At 36.9% G+C, this 18,711-nt stretch overlaps 3 protein-coding genes across 8 annotated transcripts; all 3 read right to left on the reverse strand.

Annotated features, from left to right (window-relative positions):
- Nucleotides 1-139: 139 nt before the first annotated feature.
- LOC147764412 (uncharacterized) lies at nt 140-3,107 on the reverse strand. The gene is made up of 5 exons (XM_087002191.1): nt 2,856-3,107; nt 2,273-2,335; nt 1,815-1,944; nt 1,550-1,650; nt 140-1,348 (listed from the first exon to the last, which is right to left on the reverse strand). The coding sequence occupies exons 1-4, from the start codon at nt 2,872-2,874 to the stop codon at nt 1,554-1,556; spliced, it is 309 nt and encodes a 102-aa protein (XP_086858317.1). The 5' UTR covers nt 2,875-3,107; the 3' UTR covers nt 140-1,348; nt 1,550-1,553.
- A 129-nt stretch (nt 3,108-3,236) lies between these two features.
- LOC106172372 (CB1 cannabinoid receptor-interacting protein 1) lies at nt 3,237-6,565 on the reverse strand. Of its 3 annotated transcripts, none has more exons than XM_013553044.3 (3): nt 6,161-6,565; nt 4,347-4,491; nt 3,237-4,031 (listed from the first exon to the last, which is right to left on the reverse strand). In XM_013553044.3, the coding sequence occupies exons 1-3, from the start codon at nt 6,325-6,327 to the stop codon at nt 3,870-3,872; spliced, it is 474 nt and encodes a 157-aa protein (XP_013408498.2). In that variant the 5' UTR covers nt 6,328-6,565; the 3' UTR covers nt 3,237-3,869. The 3 variants fall into 3 exon arrangements, with proteins under 3 accessions (XP_013408498.2, XP_086858315.1, XP_086858316.1); XM_087002189.1 differs by lacking the exon at nt 6,161-6,565 and adding an exon at nt 5,060-5,193; XM_087002190.1 differs by lacking the exon at nt 6,161-6,565 and adding an exon at nt 4,911-5,051.
- A 1,163-nt stretch (nt 6,566-7,728) lies between these two features.
- On the reverse strand, nt 7,729-16,390 carry LOC147764413 (alpha-1,3-mannosyl-glycoprotein 4-beta-N-acetylglucosaminyltransferase C-like). 4 transcript variants are annotated; one of them, XM_087002181.1, is made up of 5 exons: nt 15,574-15,728; nt 14,131-14,353; nt 10,543-10,760; nt 10,203-10,322; nt 7,729-9,778 (listed from the first exon to the last, which is right to left on the reverse strand). In XM_087002181.1, exons 3-5 carry the CDS (start codon nt 10,688-10,690, stop codon nt 8,547-8,549), a joined length of 1,500 nt encoding a protein of 499 aa, XP_086858307.1. In that variant the 5' UTR covers nt 10,691-10,760; nt 14,131-14,353; nt 15,574-15,728; the 3' UTR covers nt 7,729-8,546. The 4 variants fall into 4 exon arrangements, with proteins under 4 accessions (XP_086858307.1, XP_086858308.1, XP_086858311.1 ...); XM_087002182.1 differs by lacking the exons at nt 14,131-14,353; nt 15,574-15,728 and adding an exon at nt 16,216-16,390; XM_087002185.1 differs by lacking the exon at nt 14,131-14,353 and having other exon boundaries at nt 15,625-15,795.
- Nucleotides 16,391-18,711: the final 2,321 nt, after the last annotated feature.

Raw genomic sequence — 18,711 nt, forward strand, 5'->3', positions numbered from 1 at the left:
CCGTTCATACTGAAGGGCAGAAACCACTAAAAACAGTTTTGCAGGCATTTCTTAGTATGGTCGTCAATGGGAAATTATTTGGTGGTTTCTGTCCTGCAAAGTCAATGAACAAACCGTAACATAAAAAGGGAAGTGGATTATTCCTCCTTTAAACCCCAGTATTTATCCACCCCTTGGAACTGCCCATGGTCACCACTCAGTGACCATTACTACAGAAGTGCTTTCGATTTGGAACGATTTGAGTGACGCATGTTAAGATACTTCATGGTATATTACCACTTCATAGGATAAGAATTACTACTTCATAGACCTACAAGTATGTGGACCTCAAACCGCCGTTGGACCTTATGTTCAAACACGTTATTTTTTCGTTATCTCATTTATTTATTACTAATTATGAACTAGGATTTACAATAAGTTCAGTTCTATAGTAGGGCTTGCTTGTGTTTTACCCTCCTGCTATTTCGTGAACTTGTTCAACAGATAGTGTAGGCCCTATTCTTTTATTCTCACTGAGAGATTTGAGAAGATGATTGATTTGACATTAACTTTATACAGCAATGTTTGAAAATAGGGGTTTTTGTAGACAAAGGAACTGCTGCATTGCAATACATTTAAAACAATTATGTCATTAAATGTGTAACTATTTATTGACATAAACAATGTATCGTTCATGTATCTTTATTCGCATGATGTACTGTACAGTAGGTCTAGATCTACTTCTCTGATGTACGTTTACTATAAGAGGCTATGTACAGCATGGTGAAGTGGTATTTTGGATTGAAGACCTTGAATTACAGTACATAATGTACATATGATAATTAAAATGCGATTACAGGGAATAAAGTCATTATTTTGAAAACCAAAGTCAACAGGCCTACAATACCAATTTTTTTAATTTACGAGCTTTATGCTAGACCTACTCACCACGGAAATACATGTAGGGCCTATTTGAATAAAATATGAGGAAAATGCTTCTTAACAACCGCAGTTTTTATTTTAAAGAATTGTGTCGTATTTTGATATTTTTGATATTCTTCTGGTGAATGCGGCATGGGTTCAATTAATAAATGACTGCTTTAATATATGCCGGTACACATAGGCCTACATGCATATATACACGTCCGAAAGAATCATTTCATTCACCGCCCACTATCATTTACAAAAAAAGGTTAATCAAAGAATTTTTATGTCAAAATAACCAACTCCCAGCGGGCTCCAAAAATCACTTGAAGTCTATGAAGATTCGACATTCGATTTTAAAATCGAAAATATCTTCACGACCTGATTCCTCGAGCTCGGTATTTGGCGACAACGAAGCCTGGTGTTTAGGAATATCACCCATATACTGGAAAACAACAAAAAAAAATAGATTGATTAAAATAACACAAATGTAAACGGATACTATGGTTGTGTCCTTACGTGTATGTGTGTGTTTGTGTGTGCGCGTATTCGTGAGTGTTTTTAAAAAGGGGTATTTCATTTCCCGTCATGTTTGCATTTCTAATCTTAACAAGTGAATTTTAAAAGAATCAAATGCCTTTTTTACTGGTTCAGGCTTCATCAATATCTCCAAGAAGGTCGTCCACAATATCATCGACGTCGTTTTCGGTCAGATGGCTCATATCGAGGTCGTCGTTGGAACACCGTCTGATATAAAATTAAATCATGCAAATTTATGCATTAAAATGATACACAGCTGTTTAACTAACTGTTTCACACCAATTTGTAAGACACGTTAAATAACCTTTACGAGGACGTTGTTTTATAGGCACATAGGGTTGCAACTTCAAATGAATATAGACCACACGCACCCTTTGCTACATTCCACTTGTCCCAAGCGCGTCTCTGTTGCTGGAGTCTTGGCGACATGCATTGACACGCCGACGACCGCCAAGTCGATGTTCGATTCCCCGGTTGATACATCCGAAGGACGGGGTCCAACTATATATACAAAGAATAGTTTTGTTATTCTCACATGATGATGTCCATGATGATGAAAATTACTTTTAAGAACATGTGAGGGATCATTTCCATACGCCATTGTACCTGTATAATCAGATAGCTAATATATATTTTCCTTGCAAATGACCATAGCAGGGCTCTAGCACAACATCACAAGTTTACGTTTTCCAATGATTGTCAAGTTGTCTCAAAATAAATAGCTAACTAAAAAAACAGCGGGTATGTTATCTATAAAAATATTGAATATCATCTGTTTGTATTTTAGATTTAAAAGATTGCAGGGATGTTGACAATTATGAAAATGCACCTTTCACACCACGCTGACAAAACATCCTGATCCTTTCGCAAAGTCCTAACTTCCTTCGAGTTGCTGAAATAAAAAAACGTAGGCCCTATGCAACGCTACGATTTTTGAAAAATTGATAAAGATTTATGTAAATTTGATTTAATCTTGTAGATTACAACTTCTTGGTAAAATTTAAGCATTCAATAGCCTAGATAAAAGTTCGTCTACAAAGCTCAAATCTGTGAAAAATATAATTGAACATAATGTTATCTTTGATAGTTTGAGTACTTGATAGTGGATGAAATTCTTTGCTGTATTTAGCATATGGACGTAGTTTTTTTTTTTCATATATGTACCGGTATACATTACTAACCATTACTTGACTCTTCTTTTGTGTGATTATCACCAAACTTTAGCTTCTCAGAACCAAATGAGTATTCTAATTTTTTCAAATTATGTTGTTCGGGGATTTTTTCATTAGAAAAAAGCGACTTACATGATAAAATGTCGGTATAGGCCCTAATAGCCTGATTTCATCTATTTCAAAACATTTCAAATGAAAAATATTCATTTCAAAACTAAAATATAGTAGATAAAAACTTACTTGATTGATTGCAACCCATAGATGAAAAATCAATATAGAAGTAAGAAGAAAATCTTCAAATGGTAGTCTTGCACCCAACGTTATGTCAGAAACAAATGTTTTGCTATGTGAAAACTGGATTAAGGTACATTGACTATCATGACGTCATAACCCGACAAGAGACGACGGAATCGCGGTATTAGTGCATAAATCGCTTTGCCTTATTGAGCAAATTCTGTATAGAAACGGCGTTTTCAATTTCATTTAAAAATAAAAACCAACATTCTTTATTGATTTTTTTAAAAACATAATCTCGAAATGTTAGTTTCTGCAATTTAAATTTATAGAATTCAATAAATGCCATTTGAAGCAATTAAACAACATAGAATTCAATAAATGCCATTTGAAGCCATTAAACAACTTTTATTTCAAAAATATTATATCTGTAAGGGAATATATCTATAAAGGATTTATAACACAAAATATTTTTTTATATTGCATACGAAAAAAAGTTGAAATATATAAACACAATTAGCACCAATTAAGCTATGACTTATGACAAACTATTCTCGATCGAGTCATAGATCTATGATCGAGCCAAACATTGAAAACGTCCTGTGGCGCCTTGTCTGATTCGTAACATAAGAGGGGTTCTCCTGTAACCAGTTCTATGAACAAATACACTACACTGTAGGAAATTTGACCTCTGTATATCGAAATCTGATAGTTTTCACTAGCATCATCCACTCACTGAGCTACTCATCGACAGCGATCTGTATAATAGAACTTTGATTTTTTTTTTTTTTTTTTGAAACAGTATACAAAAATTCTTTTAAGAAACTAAATTCAAATATACGTTCACGCTAAATGTCTTCTGTGTAATATGCGGTAGATGTATGACCCGCAGTCAGAGGTTGAAGAAAATGTCACAGTGTAATAAACCATCAACAATGACAAAGTAAACCACCCTTTGTTACGTGTAGGACCACTCCCCGGAGGCATCTGCCTCAACCAAGTCATGGCCCTGGAAGATCGTCATCTGAATGTTTCCTTCACAATATCAACGTACGCCCTGTCCTCGTTCACCTTACAATCATATTCCAAATTATTCAAGCGACTTCCCCATGTTAGATGGCTGTCTCCTGGGTTGTAGAACTTGCTCTGTATCGTGGTCTTCATTGTCCCCAAATCCTTGATCTAGAGGGAATAAGTGGTATAATATTTTATCTACGACTATAATGCTCATATTCATAAATGTAAGCAATATCAACATTTGTATATATATGGAACATATGGAACATTTACACTAAAATAGTGACACACACGATACTGAAATTTTGGTACGTTACAATTTTTTGCGCCAAAGACAAGTAATACAAATCAAATAGGCTGTTAAATAAGGCGAATCTTTCTTCAGAACGTTATATGCTATTTTTTCCATACCACGAAAGAGGAGTCTTGAGCTAAAAAAAATCTGAGATGGAACTCAGCGCTGTTTCAAGAGTAACTTACATTTATTAGTACTAGCATGCTGTACCTATTGGCCTTCTTGGTCACGGAGGAATATTGAGTATCCCAATCAGCTGTGTAGACAATCTGATCCTCGGATTTACTCGCCTCTTTCAGGGCAAGATCAACCCCATCCACTTGAACATTCCTAGAAAATAGCACGAGGTAAATGAATATCACGGAAATGGAAAGCTCAATCACTCTGAATCTGAAAGTCTCCATCTGTCACTTCACTCACTGATACCTAGGACCCAGCAAACAACTGACTATAGGGGCTTCGTTGATGATTATGAGCAGTAATTAAGATGTTTTTTAACACTAAAACAAACTTCAATCTAGATAACTTTCGCGTCTTTATATAAATTGCTCCATCTCTCTCTCATGCACGCTTTCACATAGGCATTTACACACACGCTTAGCTCCAGCAGTTGGGTCTGAAATGCACTTTTTTTATCGAAACAAAGTTTCTTTTTTTTTTAGAAAGAAAGCAGTGACGACTGCACAGACTGTACACTGTCTGCTGGTATTTCAGTAACGACAGTCATCGTTACCCTGAGTCCCACGTACCGTTTACTGAAACCAGCATCATCAAAATACATGTACTCATGTCGTTTCCAGTGAGAGTGGACTGTTGAGTTAGTAGCCTACAGTGTACTTTGAAGCGCGAGGCGTGTGCTCTGCTGCGAACCATCTATATTAAGCCCCTAGTTACTTACAGGACCCTGCATCTAAAACCCGCATTCAACTGTAATCGTGTGCGTAACTGACCTTCTTCATTGTGCATGTGATGTCTTATCATTCTACACATGAAAACGTTTTATCTAAACGTCCCCTCTATTATGAATGTGTGTGACCTATATTGTACGACTCAATTTACTCACGAGTTTAAATGAGATGTTTTTATCTACGTCTACGTCAATGTTCATCCATTTCCCCAATCAGATGTGCAGTAAATGCTGGCTCGTTCCAAGGTCTAAAAAGTGTTCCTTTGTATATTAACAGGTATAAAGAGAAAACATCCGACTCCGACACAACTCCTGACATATCAGTGCTTTTCATATTTTCCACCGTATCGCATTTATCATATAGCTTCAAAGCATAAAAAAGTGTCAGAATACAAGCTCAAACATACAATTTATAACTAATGGGTAAAGGATATAAAATGAGGGGTCGAGTTTTAGGCTGAGCTAACGCAGAGAAGTTTTTACATTGGCATAATTAATGAACAGGAACGCATCACTAGTTTTAACGCTTTTCAAACACGCAAAACTGGAATCATTGTTTGGAGTTTTGATAATTCACAAACAATGGTCTAGTAATATGCATACCAAAATTTAGCCTGTTTACGCATAAAGTTCGTTTTGCGATTAAAGTTAGGGAATATAATTCATGACAATTCACCCTATTTTGTATGTGTAACGAAGACGAATATGAGAGATCCTCTCAATTTATTGCAACCGAATCTGTCACATGTCCTAGTAAACAGGAAGGGAATTTATCTGACCAGTATCTGTCATAATCAGGCCTTCATTGTTAGGAACTAAATGCGTTCATATATCTTTAAAAATTAAGTTTATATTAAAATTTAACTTCGACCCCTTATGCTAGAGGTGGTTTGCAGAGCTGGACACTGAAATGTGTGTGTTTGAATGTGTGTGTGTGTGTGTGTGTGTGTGTTATCGTCTGTGTTAACGTCAATATGCATCAACAAATGTCATCTTTCCAGCCCTTCTCCCCTCACCCAGTCTTCCAGTTCCCTCTCTCTCTTTTTTTTCTTTCTTTCTTTCGTTAAGTCAAAATAAAATTCATCAACTTACGTTAATTCCCTATGTGGTTTTATTCTAAACTGTAGTTCGTATACAGTTTGCACGCACAATTTCACAGTTTTCTGAGTCCCAAATCGCAGACCATCTTCTTTATAGTGTGCCTCTCGTTCACTAGACGGGTGTCGTATTCCCACGGAAATTTTGAAATTTTGAGCCATCTATTTTGGAAGTGTTCTGTTAGTTCATCAATATGTGCTGTGCTGACAAGTCGCAGTCATGAGGGGCGTTTACCTCGATTGTTTACATGCAATATACTCATACAATACACGCACGGGATCGGGTAAAAGTCACGTGCCTTTTCGTTCCCGCATATGGTAATGTCCAGTTAATATGGTGCCCAACTTTGTTACTGTAATAGTTGCCTCCTTTTTTAACGGAACTTTATTGAGATCAGCTGATACTCAGACAAAAGAAAAGCTTTCAGACTACCTGATGTAATTGAAGAACAGGATAATAATTATCAACTGCACACCGATGCCATCGTCTACCTTATAGGCACAAAGGTCGATCAGGAAGATTATACGATATGTTTGGTCATGTCAGCTGTTGTATAAACACAAACTAGCTCGTGGTTACTTTGTCAAGTCTCACTGTGCAACAGTCAGTTTTGAAGGTTTTCATATCTTTCATAATTTCGAGTGGACTATCTGGTGTTACAACACATCTATTAAAAAAATCATGATAAGGATTCGCATCTCTAAAACCCGATGTACCCAATGAATCATTATATTCTCAAACAAGAACAACTGTCATTTAGCAAACAGATTTCAACTAATTTTGCAGGGATTTATAACATCCGATAGTGGAGGAGGTTATGTTTTTGTTACCGTTAGTGGGTTTTTGTCTGTGTACACCATCACGCAAAAGTAATGGACACATCTTGACAAAACTTTCAGGATAGGTCACAAACGCCCAATTAGATTTTGATGATCCATTGACTAATTAAATTTTCAGGATAGGTAATAAATGGGCCAATTTCATGAAAATTTTGGGATAGTCCAGAAACGGACAAAGGCAGAAATTATGATAAGAATGTGGGAATTTTCCATTAATCAAATAATAATGTAAGGCTTTTTATGAAATTTTCTTATGCAAATGAACCAAAGAAGAAATTATTAGATTTTGGCGATGATTAATTACTTAAGTCAGTAAGTAATGTTTAGTTATTAGATAATTAGGCTGCGTTCACATGCAAAATCTATTTTCTAAAAATCTACTTGCGGTATCTTGTGATCACGGTCTGTGCCCTGAATACCCCACGGCGTATTTACAGGCAGCGCGAGCCAGTTACTCCCAAAGCTGTAATTAATTCTCGGCGCTGCCAGTAATTACGCCACGGGGAATTCAGGGCACAGACCGTGATCACAAGATACCGCAAATAGATTTTTAGATTTTTAGAAAATAGACTTTGCTTGTGAACGCAGCCTTATTTCTTGGCAGAGGTTGCATTCTCCGAGTGCTTTTCTATTTTTCAATAATTCAGATATATAAAAAACACTGCTATTTTCTTAAAGCAAAATCAATTTTAAGACAACACTGTCTATGAAAACAAGTAGAACTTGATTTTAATTCAACAATTTATTCAACAATTATTCTGCTTATCTAAGACATTCTGTTCAACACCAATATCATCAATACATCACTATACACTGTACAAAGTGGGCAAGCAAATGAACTTGCACGTTTGTGTCTGTGCATGCACAGCCAAGTTACACACTGAGATTCCTGCAGGTTGCAGATATGGTTTTGAAGCAATTTAAAGAGTGCACTGCTGGCTTTAAGTTACAGTACAATTTCAATCACTATTTGCAATATTTTGAAATATATATTAAGATGCTATATGCAAGCAATTGTCTTAATTTTGTCAATATGTAAGAGAGGTCCAAGAGCCAACTTATTGAAGAGATTATAAATATGCACCACATCTTTTTTATCTGATGCACACCATATTGCATCTTTGACATATAAATTCTTCTTCCCTGCTTTTGTGTTTTAAGACTGGCATTCTCTAAATCCCTTTGAAAACAAACAATTAATGTACAGCTGAGTGAACCAATTGATGCCTTTGCCAGTTGAAGCTTTCCAAATGAAAACACAATCATTTACTTGGATGTAATTTGTGAGATATTAAATGGTACATGTATGTTGTTTTCAGTTTCTTTCAAATAGCAGTCCAGTAGCCATGGGGGTTTCAAAAGAACCCCCCTTTTTTCCGGAAAAGGCCCTTCTGAGAAACATTTTATCTATATCCTCAAGGTTTCAAGGTAAAAAGTCCAAATTTTCAAAAAAAGAACTTCCCTTTTGAAATTGCTGGCTACAGGCCTGAGTAGCCCAAATGATGCAGTTACTGCACAAGCACGTCTTGAAAAAACCCTGATTAGGAGTGTGGAACTGTCTCAGTTGTGATTGACAGCTCAGTCTTTTTTTCCCTTTTCACTCGTACTTGTATGTGTTGCACAAGTAGCAAGTCCCGTTGAGGTCTCTTCACTCTTATGCGTATACATGCAGTGTAGTAGTCAGAATTTGTTATATTGAGCTCCTGCCAGTAAAAAAATGAGCTGTCAATTTTTCCAACAACCTCAAAACTACCACACTCCTTCACAGCTGAACCATTCAAGTCAGAAGAACCACCTGGATCCACTTTGCCAATTTCTACGACACCAGCTTTTAAAAAATCACGTTTATGATTTTCATTACTGGTATGAATGGCAATGGCATCAATTCTAATAAGTTCCTTGAATCTCACCAATATATAACCACCTGGTGATGGCCTTGTCCAGAAATATTTATCATCATACCCATATGCATTTTCTATGATGTTGTTAGCTCTTGGAGCCATGTTTGATTCAAGAGTTGCTGGGGGATTTGGTTCTTTGAATGTTGGGATATCTTTCCCTCCAAAATATCTGTCTTTTAGCTTATTAAAGCCAAGAACTGGTTTTTCCTGAAGTGATGAAACTAGACCCTCATGCTGAAAAAGTGTTGGTTTTCTTATATATTTTGATTTCTGACCCATAGATGTCATGAAGTGGTTGATAAGCCAATCACATGGCTGTTCGTCATAAAACAACAACAGATATTGCCCAAGAAGTAGAACATCCTGCAAGCGCAACAATTTCCCAATAAATCCCAAATGGGAAAATTCAAGCATGATCCATTTTTTTGTACTAACCACTGAAATATAATCTTTAATGGCTGCAATAAACTTGGGGGCACACACCACATCATCTTCAATCTGAATATAGTAACTAGATATATTATGACCATAGATAAACATGAAGGCGAAGTCAATATTTTGTTTGGATCTCCACTTGACTCGTAAAGGGTCATCATTAAAATTTCTCTTTAAATTATCAAGTTGAGGATAGAGCTCCTCAGATACTTGGACAACTTGAAGGAATCCACTGTTCAGATACACCTCATATTTTTCCATTATCATGTGTATAACACGATGATTATGATGCCTGTCAAAGTCTGCCAAAAACACCATCACAACGACTTCTTCCTTTTCCTGCTCTGATATTTCCCTGATAAGAGACTCCAGTGTTTGAAAGAGATATCCATCTCCATTTAATCTTTTAATAGATGGAACTCCGATTGTTAGAAAACCTAATTAAAAAGTAAAACATGACATTCACAGCAACATTATATTTAGAAAAAAAATGATGTTAACCACAAATTAAGTAAAATGACAAAAATGGTTGTATTCATCATATAAGTTTCATGAAAACTGATCTGGCTAAAAGTAACCACTTTAAGAGCAGACCTTTGTAAGAGTGGGCCTAGCACAATATATACAATTAATGTTTACTTTGTGCAGAAAGTTTAGATGAAATAAGAATGATGCATGAGGTAATATTTTATAAACTTTATGAAAATTTAACCCACAGTTCAGAAACAATTTGAAAGTTTTGCTTTGCTGATATCTTGAAAAATTAAAGCTATAATATGGCTCTGCATAAAAAAATTAGTAATGAAAAGTTACTTGATCAATATCGTGATAATATTTCACATACTGTCACTATTGTCATACCTTTTTTGTCTCTCCTTGCTCCCATGACATTGACAAAAGGATGTTGTATAGAGCTCGCTTCCACAGTGTCTATCTGTGACTCTGGATTCTCAAAGAAACTAACCTTCTCAACTGATGCCTCTGAAAAAGGAGAAGTTTTCTAAATCACATCCATCATGTTCATATTTTGAAAATATAATGCATATAACCCACAGAATAAACATTTTACTTTAAAAACATTTTACTTTGCTTTTGTTCATGTTAAAATAATCCAACAATGTTTTTTTTTTTTTTTTGGTTAATTATATTCAAAGTCTAAAATCCGTTAATATGCAGTATGCTTTCCTTTAAAAAACGGTACCTGTCAGCATATTCAGTTCATCCACATTTTCAGATATGTCAGCATGATACCGTTGTGATATATCAGGTATTTGAAAAAACGAAAGACATGCAATGATGACCACAGTGGCAAGAAATTGTCCATGTAACCGACGTGAACTTTTTGGCATGGTTTCTGCTGTCTTCTTCTCACAATTTTAAGAATCCTCTTTGTTCCAATGCTTTCAAGACATTCTTAACCTGTAGCAAAAAATAAATAAATAAATAAATAAAACAAAAAGATATAAGTTCAAAAAATGGAATAACCAACAACTAAGGTGAATTTTGAAAAGCAGAAGTCATTTTTTTTCTGTTTTCAAACCAAGTGGCCTAAATGATCAACTCAACACATTATCCTACAGCAAGGCTTTTCCCAGCAAACCAATATTTTCAAAGATGGCTGGACAGCTTATGATTTTTTTTTCTTTTCTGAAAAATGATGGCTTGAACTCCTTGGAAATTTGTAGGAAATTACAGGTGATAATTTTGGATGGACGGTACCCCCCAATCCTGGGAGAATCCGTGTCCTACAGTAATCAACTAGAGGATCAGAGAGGCGATACCGCCTCCTGTTATAGTACCACCAGCTGGAGTAAGCGCATTCGTATGGAAAACCAAAAAAAGGGTCACCACCACCACCACCAGTGTTGAGCTTGACAAGCTCTATAAAATGCAATAAACAAGAGCTCTCAAAATATGCAAAAAGAAGTGAAAAAACAGCATAACTGTAAAAATAGTCTGATCAAGCTTATTTTCGAATTAAGCTGTATTTTTGTAATATTGATCACTCCTGTGATTTTCAAGACAGTAGACATATGGGTTTTCCTTGAAATGTGTTATCAGCGTTGCATATATGTTGAATAAAAAGAAAACCCAGGAGAAACACTGGGCATATCTCTGCCAGATTTGAAGATATGAGGGGCAGAAAATATGCAATTTGCAGTTCATGGTGAAAAAGTAAGTCAAAGGTCAAATTCAAGGTCACAGTAAGATTGCCAAAATGTGAGTTCTTATTCAAGTTGAATAGTAACTATAGTCATATCTCTGCCAGTTTTCGAGATATAAGGGCTAGAAGATTTGCAAAGTTCAGTTCATGGTGAAAAGTAGGTCAAAGGTCAATTTCAAAGTCACCGTTAGATTGCCAGTATAAGACTTGTTATTCAAGTTCAACAGTAACTATGCGCGTATCTTTGCCAGTTTTCGAGATATAAAGGATAGAAAATTTGCAAAGTTCAGTTCATGGTGAAAAGTAGGTCAAAGGTCAATTTCAAGGTCATAGTTAGATAGCCAGTATATGGCTTCCTATTCCAGTTCAATAGTAAATATGGGCGTATCCCTGCCATTTTTCGAGATATAAGAGACAGCAAATTTGCAAAGTTCAGTTTATGGTGAAAAGTAGGTCAAAGGTCACTTTCAAGGTCACAATAAGATTGCCAGTATATGAATTCCTATTCAAGTTCAATAGTAAATATGGACGTATCTCTGCTAATTTTTGAGTATTTCACATCTAATTTTTACCACAAAGTCTTGCAACGTTGTACTTTTTGATATAGCGCATCTCCTAAACCATATTAAAAACAAAAAAAAACTGACACCACTGCCAGTATTGGCATTGACAAGCTCTACAAAATGCAACAAACAAGACGTCTCTGGCATTTATGGTTCCAGAATAAGAGAGTTTTCAGTTTCAGCATCTAATGGCTGCTTCTTCCATGAAAATGCACCAATTGACCCCAAACTCCCAAAGATGAAAGGAGTCCCTAATTGTAACCTCTCATTATGATATGAGAGTTTAGGTCTGTGTAGTTTCTGAAAATTGGCAAAAACAAATATTTTTTTGCAGAAAATTTCCATTTTTTGAAAATTTTGGCCTGTTTGACCTTGAAATAAAGGTCAAAAGTCAAATCCAAGGGCATATTTGGAATCTCCACATATGACTTTCGGTCAAGCTTCTGTAGAATTTTTTCTCATAGTTCCTTCAGTTTGGGAGATATTTGGCATTGAATTTTCAAAAATTTTGACAAGGGTGCGTTTGAACGAGCGCCACGCCCAGGCCAATGCACCAACTGAGACAAAAAAACCAGGGGGTTCAAGTTGAGATTATATGTGACCTAAATCCAAGAGATGGGGACACAGGTCCTTGCGGTCTAGGAGGAGAAGCAGTAACGGTGACTTGTATCCCATGCCATCCTGCGGAGCCGCAGGAGCCGGCAGAGCTGTACGAGACGGGTCGGGACTAAAACCATGAGTACCACCAGCGTGTACTAATTAACTTACGTGACCTCAGCTGTAAACACTATGGTTAACATGACATCATTAGGACAAGGCTTAAACTTTTCAGTTTTAGAGTGTGCAATTAACGTAGTGTAGCACAAGAACAAAAAGTTGAGCTCCCTTATGAGAATGAAGGCACACAGATGATTTTAGCATGTTTAAGATGATAATTTCTATAAAAAAATCAATTAAATGTAATATGCAGCTCAAGAAAAGTAGTTTTAATGTAAGTGTTTTATATTATTGTTTTTGAAGATTTTAGAAATAACTTTTAAATTGTTTTGATGTTTGCTACACAAAAAAACTTTGTTAAAAAAAAATTCAGCTTAGAATTGATCTTCCGTTGTTGACTTCATTGCCTCACTCATAAGAAATTAGAACTGTCAGTCAAAATGTGGAAATAGAAATTTAAAAATATAAACTTGTTTTGCCCTTGCAAAAGGGTTCTTTTATATGCATTACCTGCAATTAACCTTACTACAATTTTCAATGCATTTTGCAATATTATCATCACTTTGTCACATGGAGTATTTTGTCTTTAATGGTAAGGGGAACTGGAAACTCCCTTGGGGGAGCAGATATAACTAAAAATACAAAGGGAATCCTACCCTACATAAAGATTATGTCTGACAGACTAAAGAAAATTTTTTATCACTTTGTAGCACTCCTATTGACGATTCTGATATGTACTGTCTGTGCTAACGCATGCAAGCAAAGGCCTCAAAAAGTTGGAAATGAAAACCGGTTGCTGAACCAGCCGCAGTGCAGCAGCTCTCAATTTTTTATTCTCAAAGTATGATACTCAAAGTATTTTGAATTTTCGTGCTAATCACTTTGGTTCTGTAGCATCTTATGAAACCATTTAACACATTAAGAAATTAATTATTCAAAGTAAAAGACAGCATCCTTTAGGGAAAGTTGCCCAAAGTTGTGTATGGTATAAGATGTTATATTAGGAAAGTGAATGCAAAGACTCATATGTGGGCACGCTCGGCTGTTACCTTGATTGGATAGTAAACGATCGTCGTAAAATCGCTAAATGATATTAAAACCGGGTGCATAAACTTGAAAACCACCTAGGACAAGCTTAGACTGCCACATTAATCCAATACAATGCAAAAATAAACTATAACAAGTGGTTAAAGCCTTCAAACCGAATGTCGTAAAGTCCCCATATACCCCCATAGAGACAATAAAATAGAGTAAGCTTGTGAAACAAGATTCCACAATTTTAAACATAATAATCGAAATAAAATACTGCCTGGCATCGGAGCGGCCTAAAACTTGGCACGCTTACCGCAAATACTGCAGGCTACATCATCCCGTTGCTCGTTTGTAAATTCCGTGCATGGCATACGCACAATCAAACCGTAAATCCAAATTCCACCTCTGATGCTTGAGTCGGTTCTCTCCACTATCCAGATCAGGAAGTGACGTAACCGCAGAGGTCGTATTGTCCAATGGCATGGCTTCTTTTTCATAATGGAAGGTGAGAAGTTACTTGACACGATGGAGATAGGCTACAGTGAAAAGGTTAGTGTCAAGTTAGCTCTGAAGCTCAGGGTGTTACAGGTACACTATTGCTCAAAATGATTGGTATAGGCCTACTACTCAGTGCATAAAATGCACTGTTTAAAACGAGAGTACACATATTAATCCTTTCAGCAATTTATTATTCTACTATAGATAGTTTTTACGCAATACTCGGGTAATTTACATTAGGCCTACTAATGCATTATCTGACAGAAATTTATGATTTCACTAGATGTTTTGTTATTTTCATGTTACATTCATTTAGTTTTGATTACGAAGGCTTCTGACAGGAACCTAAGATTATATATTTTTTCATAGTGATTAATCCAAGAAAACACACACACACACACACCACCCCCGTCAATTAAGAACTCGGCAAAAGTTGATGAAATAATGTTAAGAGTTTTACAAGTAAACCCTTCTTATTTTATACTGTGTATGATTTATTTGGGCATTTCATGAATGATTCTGCCTGATAACTGTCTTGTATACTTGATAGAAACCATTACTGTATGGTTGACAAACATACCCAAAGTTTGCAGGCAAAAATCGGCTGTATATATATAGGCCTATATAGAAGTTACTTACATCTTGGACATAATAACGAATTTGTGTCGTTTTTATGTCCAAGTAGTTTACATTGATGAAGTAGGCCTACATTGCGGAATGGAGTAAATGATAGTAAACGATAGTAAAGACGTGTAGACGCGAACGTAGGCCTACATTGTTTGAACACCTAATAAATATATAAATAAATAAATAAATATCAGGTTGTAATTAAGTCATCTCACTGAGTGGGTCAGTCAGTACTCGCATCCAGACTATCTCTCGAAAGCCTCATTCCTGTATCTCAAGTTGATACCGGCATTTTAGCCGATTAATTACGATGTCAGATACAGGTAGAAGGATCTTGCGGTACCTGGATCTAAAGATACGTGGGTTTATAGGAAACTGTTGGTGGATCTATAGGAACGTAAATTTAACGAGACGTAAATCTATTGAGACGTGTATGTATAGAGACGTATCTATCGGGACGAATATTTTATTGGGACGTTTATCTATATGGCGGACCCCTGTTTTACCTCTATGATTGTACTTCGGCCCATTTTTAAACACGTATTCATCTATATCGCATCAAAATCATGTATATTTATTCATTTACTTGTTTGTACTCTGCTATAGTTAGATGTACTGTATTTGACTGTACCTTATTTGTGAAGGTGTATCAATAAAGAATCCCTAGGGATATATAGCATACATGTATATTTTCCTAGATATTTTGCTGTAAAACTACATCCTATAAATGTCTCGGCGGCGCCACTCGGAACTACTCGGATGTCTCCGCACTCGACAATAAGTATGGTTAGTATGGAGCCACTCGGCTCACCGTCGATTGATTGGTATGGAGCTTGCGGAATGAGCCGAGGATTGCCGATTGCGGGATTGCGGCGGGGGCCGCCATGTTGGATAACTCACTTCCGTCCCGCTGCCGTATATGATCTAGTGCTGACCGGAACAAAATAGTCTATAAAAAGAGAATGTACCAACACAGAGGCTAAAGCTTTAGTGACATATATTGACTCTGCAGTAATTCAACCACCTTAAAAAGTCCAGCCGGACTTAAGGGGGGTGTCATGGGGGGTTCTGACCACCCCTTCGATATCTGAAAAAAAAATCACACCAATGGTCCCTTCTTGAATTTAGAATTTTGACTAGCTGAATCATAGTTCTAAACCGTGCAGTACCAAATGGCACTGTTCGCCCTCTAATATACCAGTTTTTTTCGGGGCCCTTAAAAGCGGGCATCGAGACCCACGCCAAGGGAAAATTAGAGGGTAAAATGACTTACCCGCTCCTTACACTGTTGGTCTTGTGTAAATGTAGGCTACTCTTCCAGCCGTGTCACGGCGCAGAGTTGCGCATTGAGTGGAATGTTTATTGATCATAATGAACCTTAACATACAAGGTAGGCTACAGATTATCGATAGCGTACAAGCAAATATAAAATGGTCACAGAAATACAATACTAGATATAATAGATTAAAAAAAAAAAACTACATGGAACATACGAATTAAACTTACACCTAAGAATGGATATTTTACTGACCGACATCCAAGGAATTGCCAGTTTTAGGGTTCAATAGTGGCCATTACGATTTGAATGCCATGAAAACATTGTTTTTTCCGTCGTTAATAAACAGAGAAAAGTTGCGCTTTGTTGTCAAGCGGAACAACAATTTTATGGTGCTCAAGTCAGATAGTTTGAAAATCTTAGATGTCAGAAATTATTTAGCACCTGGGTGTAGTTATAGTCAGTTTCTCAAGGCATTCGAGTGCAAAGAATCTAAGGGGTTCTTTCCTTATGAATGGATGGACTCCTTGGATAAACTCGATTACCCTTGTCTTCCTCCACGTGAAGCATTTGCCTCACAATTAAAGCAAAACACCATAAGTGAGGTGGATTACGCATTGTGCCAACGCGTGTGGGAGGAAAACAACATGGAAACAATGCGCGACTTTCTCACCTGGTATAATAACAAAGATGTTGAACCGATGCTGGAAGCAGTGGCTAAAATGTTTGACTTTTACCTTGAGCGGGGAATTGATATGTTTAAAGATGGTATTAGTGTACCAGGGTTAACACTGAAATACCTCTTTCAAAACGTTGGAGACGCCTATTTTACTCTTTTTGATGACAAAAATAGCGATCTCCACTACCTCCTGAAAAATGCCATCGTAGGGGGGCCAAGTATTATATTCCATCGTTACCACGAAAGAAACAAAACTTTGATTAGAAAAGCCACTGTAGATGATCCCAAGCTCTGCAAGAAAATCATTGGCTTCGATGCTAATGCGCTTTACTTGTGGTGCTTGATGCAACCCATGCCAACGGGTACATTTATACGCAGGCATGTAGAATCAGGGTATAAGCGCGAATATTCCCATCCCCATGGGAGGGAAGCAACAATGTGGTTGGACTGGATCGCTCACACCACTGGGCAGAAAATCCGGCATCAGTTTAACAACATTGAAAAACGCATAGGCTACCAACCCCGACTACCTGTTGATGGTTTTTGCTCTGAGACAAACACCGTGTATCAGTACCAAGGGTGTTATTTTCATGGCCACCGTTGTCATCTTAACCAAAACAAGGACGGCACATTTAGAGAAATAAACGACACGAAAAAAAGTATCCATGGAATCATTGCGTATCCAAACAGAACAAAATAGTCAGTACATTCGAGAACAAGGGTACAATTTGGTTGAAATGTGGGAGTGTGAATGGAAAAGATTACAAAAAGAAAATGCAGAAGTACAACTGTTTGTAAATCAGTACAAGCACCCCACCGAAAACAAATATCAACTGAAATTTGAAGAAACTTTGCATGCCGTTTGCAATGACAAGTTGTTTGGTTTTGTTGAATGCGACATAGAAGTCCCCTCTGAACTCAGACCCATGTTTGCAGAAATGCCACCCATTTTTAAAAACGCCACCATTACCAGAGCTGACATAGGTGCTTACATGAAAAATTTTGCCGAAGAAAACGGCATTATGAGTGCTCCTAGAAAATCGCTTATAGGCAGTTTTTTTGGTGAAAAAATATTACTGGCCACACCCCTCTTGAAATGGTATGTGAAGCACGGTCTTCATGTCTCTTACATCTACCAGGTAGTCGAGTACACGCCTAAAGCCTGCTTTCAGCATTTTGGTAACGCGGTGAGCGATGCTCGCAGAGAGGGGGATAAAGATAAAACAAAAGCCATCGTTGCCGATACCATGAAGCTCATTGGTAATTCGGGGTACGGTAAAACAGTAACCAATAAAGAAAAACACCGTGAAGTGGAATACTGTGGTGAAGCTTAGGCCTCTCGTAAAGTGAACAACCCCCGCTTTCGGCGCTTAGATCAAATCACCGACGACACGTATGAAATCGAACTAAACAAAAAAGTTATCAAATACGATTTACCCATTCAAATTGGGGTCATGGTGTATCAGTATGCCAAGCTGCGCATGTTGGAATTTTATTACGATTTCATGCTAAAATTCGTGAAACCGACCGATTTCCAATATTGTGAAATGGACACAGATTCCGCCTACATTGCTTTTTCGGCAGATAGCTTGGAAGCCGTGATAAAACCTGATATGCGTAAGCAGTACGAAGCTGAAAAACACCTTTGGTTTCCTCGCACTGATACAGCAGAAAATGAGGCCTATGATAAAAGAACGCCGGGGTTATTTAAAGCCGAGTGGATTGGCGACGGTATCGTTGGCCTTTGTAGTAAGACATATTATTGTTTTGGGGGAGAAACAAAGCCGAAATTTAGCTGTAAAGGTGTTAATAGA

Source organism: Lingula anatina, chromosome 1, assembly GCF_051362555.1.
Source record: "Lingula anatina isolate TDL-2025a chromosome 1, LinAna3.0, whole genome shotgun sequence".
NCBI classification, from domain to species: domain Eukaryota; kingdom Metazoa; phylum Brachiopoda; class Lingulata; order Lingulida; family Lingulidae; genus Lingula; species Lingula anatina.

What these genes read in the sequence shown, in the direction of transcription:
- LOC147764412 (XM_087002191.1), bottom strand. An exon ending in TTGTCAGCGTGGTGTGAAAG is followed by an intron (nt 1,945 to 2,272) that starts GTGCATTTTCAT and finishes TTGTATATATAG; the next exon opens with TTGGACCCCGTCCTTCGGAT. An exon ending in CAAGTGGAATGTAGCAAAGG is followed by an intron (nt 1,651 to 1,814) that starts GTGCGTGTGGTC and finishes ATTTTATATCAG; the next exon opens with ACGGTGTTCCAACGACGACC.
- LOC106172372 (XM_013553044.3), bottom strand. Translation starts at nt 6,327, where the DNA reads ATGGCTCAAAATTTCAAAATTTCCGTGGGAATACGACACCCGTCTAGT. An exon ending in AAACCACATAGGGAATTAAC is followed by an intron (nt 4,492 to 6,160) that starts GTAAGTTGATGA and finishes GCTATTTTCTAG; the next exon opens with GAATGTTCAAGTGGATGGGG. An exon ending in GCATGCTAGTACTAATAAAT is followed by an intron (nt 4,032 to 4,346) that starts GTAAGTTACTCT and finishes TATTCCCTCTAG; the next exon opens with ATCAAGGATTTGGGGACAAT.
- LOC147764413 (XM_087002182.1), bottom strand. Translation starts at nt 10,690, where the DNA reads ATGCCAAAAAGTTCACGTCGGTTACATGGACAATTTCTTGCCACTGTG. An exon ending in TGAACTGAATATGCTGACAG is followed by an intron (nt 10,323 to 10,542) that starts GTACCGTTTTTT and finishes CTCCTTTTTCAG; the next exon opens with AGGCATCAGTTGAGAAGGTT. An exon ending in AGCAAGGAGAGACAAAAAAG is followed by an intron (nt 9,779 to 10,202) that starts GTATGACAATAG and finishes CTTTTTAATTAG; the next exon opens with GTTTTCTAACAATCGGAGTT.